The sequence below is a fragment of the Protomyctophum parallelum genome (genome assembly GCF_964188405.1).
Source record: "Protomyctophum parallelum genome assembly, chromosome: 6".
NCBI lineage: Eukaryota > Metazoa > Chordata > Actinopteri > Myctophiformes > Myctophidae > Protomyctophum > Protomyctophum parallelum.
In genome coordinates, this window is record NC_139701.1 from 39,845,733 (window position 1) to 39,849,823 (window position 4,091).

The window sequence follows — 4,091 nt, forward strand, 5'->3', positions numbered from 1 at the left end:
CCTCAGAGTTAAATAAACACTCAGTTTATTGTGTAGAAAACACTTTATTTATGACTCTGAAAAACAGTGTGTGGGGGACAAGCCCTTTTATAAAGTCTGATTTATACTTTGTTTTGCATCGTGTCTCTCACCAAAACATTGTCGATCTTCTGTACAAGCTCACTAGGCGTCAGCAAGACATCGGTGCACAACTACAAGTATAAATCAGCTGTAAATGTGTCCGTTCATCGTCAATGGCAAAACTTGAGACGGGCGGGGACAAACTTTTGTGGATATTTGACCGGAATTCTCTTACTGTGGTCAATGGCAAATCTTGAGACGTGTGGGAACAAAAGCTGTATATAGAAGGGGCTAGCTCCCCTTGAAAATCAGACTTGTCTGAAGTGAGTGGTGCAACAGCTCCCTGTTGGTACCCTCAACATACATAGGGACACAGGGACGGACAAAGCTGGGCATTGGAGTGGCTGCACCCTATTATATGGTTGCACCACTCAAAAAGCATAGTCAGGGACCACATGCAATACCTCCATGGACCACCAGTGGTCCACGGACCAGATGTTGAAAACCCCTGGTGTAGGACATTAGTTGGCTATTAAAGAAATAGCAGATATACAACCTCATATTGTGTCACTTTGTGGCTATTTTTGAGGGGCTCTGTTTTTACTCACCACCGCTCAACGTTATTTCAGCTCCTATGGTCAGCTCACCACCGGAGCGGTGGTCACCTCACCACCGAAAATCCAGACTATGAATAGCCTTTACTTGAGTACTGTTACTGTACTTAAGTAAATTTGGTTTTGGCTGATTACTTAACTTTACTTATTAGGATATAACTTGACTCAGACCCCACTACATTTCTAGGAAGGGATTCTTGGGACCAAAATGTTAAAACCCCCTAACATTTATTTTGTGAAAATAGTGGATATATACAAGCTCTCGATTGTACATCTGCTATTTCTGAAGAATTCTGAAAATGTAATAATAATAATACTACTAATACTACCTTTGAATGCTTGAAATTGAGGCCTAAATAAACTTTTACTAGTTTACTGCAGCCTGTATTGTTAATTGGCAGAGCTCGTTTATTGGCCAGCACCGATCACGTGTTTGCTTCCAAAGTGTTCTTATTAGCTCCACGGCCACCTGTAGGCTACACATCACTCACTGCGTCGTCATCAGCTGTTTGCGTCTCATCCATTCCTACCAGTACCAGCTCCCTCACTGCAGCAGCATGGCCTCATCTGAGAGCAGCAGTCACACCATCGTGCAGGAGGTCGAGGACCAGGTAACGGTTGAAGTTGAACATGCTGAGGTTTTGTTTGTTTTTCGTACTAGGCATGTACATATTAAGTTTACCTTCAATAGCGGTTGCTTGGCGCTTGCTCCTCCAACTCCAAGCTAGCCTAGCTCAGTCAGCAGGACTAAACTGACTAAACTAAAACTTCTAAACTTGGCTAAACTGGCAGGCTAGCCGCTAGCCAGTAGCCATGCACAACGTTTGCTCGCTAAAGCCTGTTGGCAAATGGTGAATTTACATTTGAGCGTTGATCTGCCACTTTGTTTTTACCCTGTTTAAGGACTACATTCCGAACATTTTGGTTTGTTTATGGCTGCTTCACAACCACGCATGTGGTTCTTTTCTTTCCTCTGTTTAACCGGCCTCTATTTCTTCTGCAGGAGGAAGATGTTGCTGTCGAAGTTAACTACGGTGTTTTTTATCGCCTCTCACAGTACTGGCCTTTCAGTTTAATGGTAAGTTTATTGACAGTTTAATGGTAAGTTTATTGACAATTGAGAAGTTTATTCATCTTGAATTGCCCCACCCCCCCGCAAGAAAAACAAAAAAAGTTAACATTTATTATATTACACAACAGGTGCGTGGTATTCGCGGCGTGTGGCGGTTGTTCGGATTCTCTCCTAAACACACTCGCACTCCAGGACGCCACAGCCTCCCCGGCCGCAAGCGTCTGAACCCCTTCACCCGCGTGCTGCTGTCCATTCTGCCCCGCCGTATGCAGAGCGCCCTGGGATACCCGGTGTCCAGCAGCATCGGCTGCTCCCTTTCTCCAGGTATGGGTCACTGGATGATGTTGTCTCAAGCTGTTCCGTCAGCTTTTAAATCGAAATATTGGGCCTGCTGTGTAGTTATCAGCTTGAGCTTATGCAAACTTAATTGATTGATGTCAGGCCTTTATTTGGCTTGAGCAATAATTAGCAAAATTCCAAAGAATCTTCGTCTATGCCTCTGAGGTCCTGTGATTTCTCCCAAATTGTCTAAACTCTTGTGAGAACTGACATCACTCTTGGTTGTATAGTGAAGCATGTCTAAAACTAAAAGCCCCTACATTGTGGGGCAGCTTATGCATTTATTGAGTTAAGTTTCAAAACTCCAGGAAAACTTGTTCTAGACTAGGTAGCAATAAACCCTAACTGCCTTTTGTCCTATAGGAGTTTTGAGTGAGCCTGTCATGCACATCCATACCAAGTTGAATAACTTTCTGTGCAGAGGTTCCATGAGCAGCTGCTAGCAATATGTCATTTATTTTTTGGTATTCAGACAGCCAGCAATGAGAAACTCACACAAAAATAATTTAGTCTCTCACATCTAGGGTCCACAATCTACATTCAAAGATGTTCCTAGAAGCATTGTCATTGGTCGCAAAAACCCAGTCGAAATTACTAACTCTTCAGGAAGAAGACAGGCAAATCGACCAATGACTTCTAGGAAAATCTTTGAATGCAGATTGTGGCCCCTAGATGTGTCACAGACTAAATATATTGTGGGAGTGTTTTAAAATGTGGACATATTATTGCTTATAACAGCTTTAACTTGTATATTCTGAAGTGGACCAATGGGCTGAAAATGAATTAACTGTTTTCAGAAATTGGAGTGTCTCCTACCAAACCTTATGGAAAGGGCAATAAGAGGAAGCAGGATGACTTGGAGGATGATGAAGAGGAGGACCATGAGCACCATACATGGGTAGAGTTCCTCTCTCAGAAGCCTCTGGCTGATGATGTAGGGACGGAGGAAGACCCCAACTATGAGGTTGGTGCTTAACCCATTCTGACCTGAGATCAGATTCTAAAAATGTCTGTTTGAAAATGACATTTTTCTGAAAAAGCTATGTCAGTAGTTCTTCGATTTTTCAAAAATATCAGATCTACAAGCTCAGAGCTTGTAGGTCTGATATTTTTGAAAAATCTGATCTGCTATTTTTCAATAGCTAAAGCGTAACGTAATGCTAACGCCAAAAGGGGTGCCCGCCCAAAATGGGTTAACCTCTTCAGACAGAGGCCAATTCTACAAATGCCTTCTAAATCAGTAGTTTGAATACTTTTTGAATTAAAAAAAGAATGTGTTGACTGGCCAACGCAAAATTCTAAAATGACTTTGATGCTTTCCTGGTTTGAAGGGTTGAGTTTATTTTTCTTGCCTATAAAACTATGCATTTCTTCTCTACCGTCTACTTCCTAGCCATCCACCCAGGAGACAGAGACAGAGTCCGAGGAGTACGACACAAAAAACACCACTGGCAACACCAGTGACAGTGACATTGAGACTAGTCAAGTAAACGACTTGCTTGAAGACCTCAAAACGGTAAGCCATGGCATGGTGGAACGATTTGGGCTTACAAATGCATTTACTTCAAATGACATGGATTTCTTTGTATTTTACAGGAGGTCAGGCCCATCCAATGAAACTGATGTCTTGTTACAGTTGTGCTTCTGCCATGTCTTATATTGATGTAACTTAGTATTTTTCAATAATAAAGAATAAAGTTTTCTACCTTTCTTTTGCCTTGCTATGTACTTCCTTGCCACTAGATGGCTGTAACGGCTAGTTCAGTGCTACACTGTCAGCAATGATATTAATGACCCATGATTAGACATAAGATTTATCCATCTACAATTTTAATGTGTTGTGGTCATGATGCTATTCAATCAAGCTGATGGCCCAAGCATGTTTGCTACTCATTTCTAGGTTGTTTCCATTACACAAGACTAGAAATGATGTGGAGACTTTACTTGGCCTTCCAGGTGAACCTGGTCTCAGTCACTCTAGCATATGACTGGGCTAGACATTGATG

General features: G+C 42.1%; 1 protein-coding gene across 2 annotated transcripts; it reads left to right on the forward strand.

Moving 5' to 3' along the window:
* Positions 1-1,173: 1,173 nt before the first annotated feature.
* org (oogenesis-related gene) lies at positions 1,174-3,734 on the forward strand. Of its 2 annotated transcripts, none has more exons than XM_083766405.1 (6): positions 1,174-1,285; positions 1,678-1,752; positions 1,875-2,070; positions 2,883-3,049; positions 3,479-3,601; positions 3,682-3,734. In XM_083766405.1, the coding sequence occupies exons 1-6, from the start codon at positions 1,232-1,234 to the stop codon at positions 3,700-3,702; spliced, it is 636 nt and encodes a 211-aa protein (XP_083622531.1). In that variant the 5' UTR covers positions 1,174-1,231; the 3' UTR covers positions 3,703-3,734. The 2 variants fall into 2 exon arrangements, with proteins under 2 accessions (XP_083622531.1, XP_083622530.1); XM_083766404.1 differs by having other exon boundaries at positions 1,218-1,312.
* The last annotated feature ends 357 nt before the right edge of the window (positions 3,735-4,091 follow it).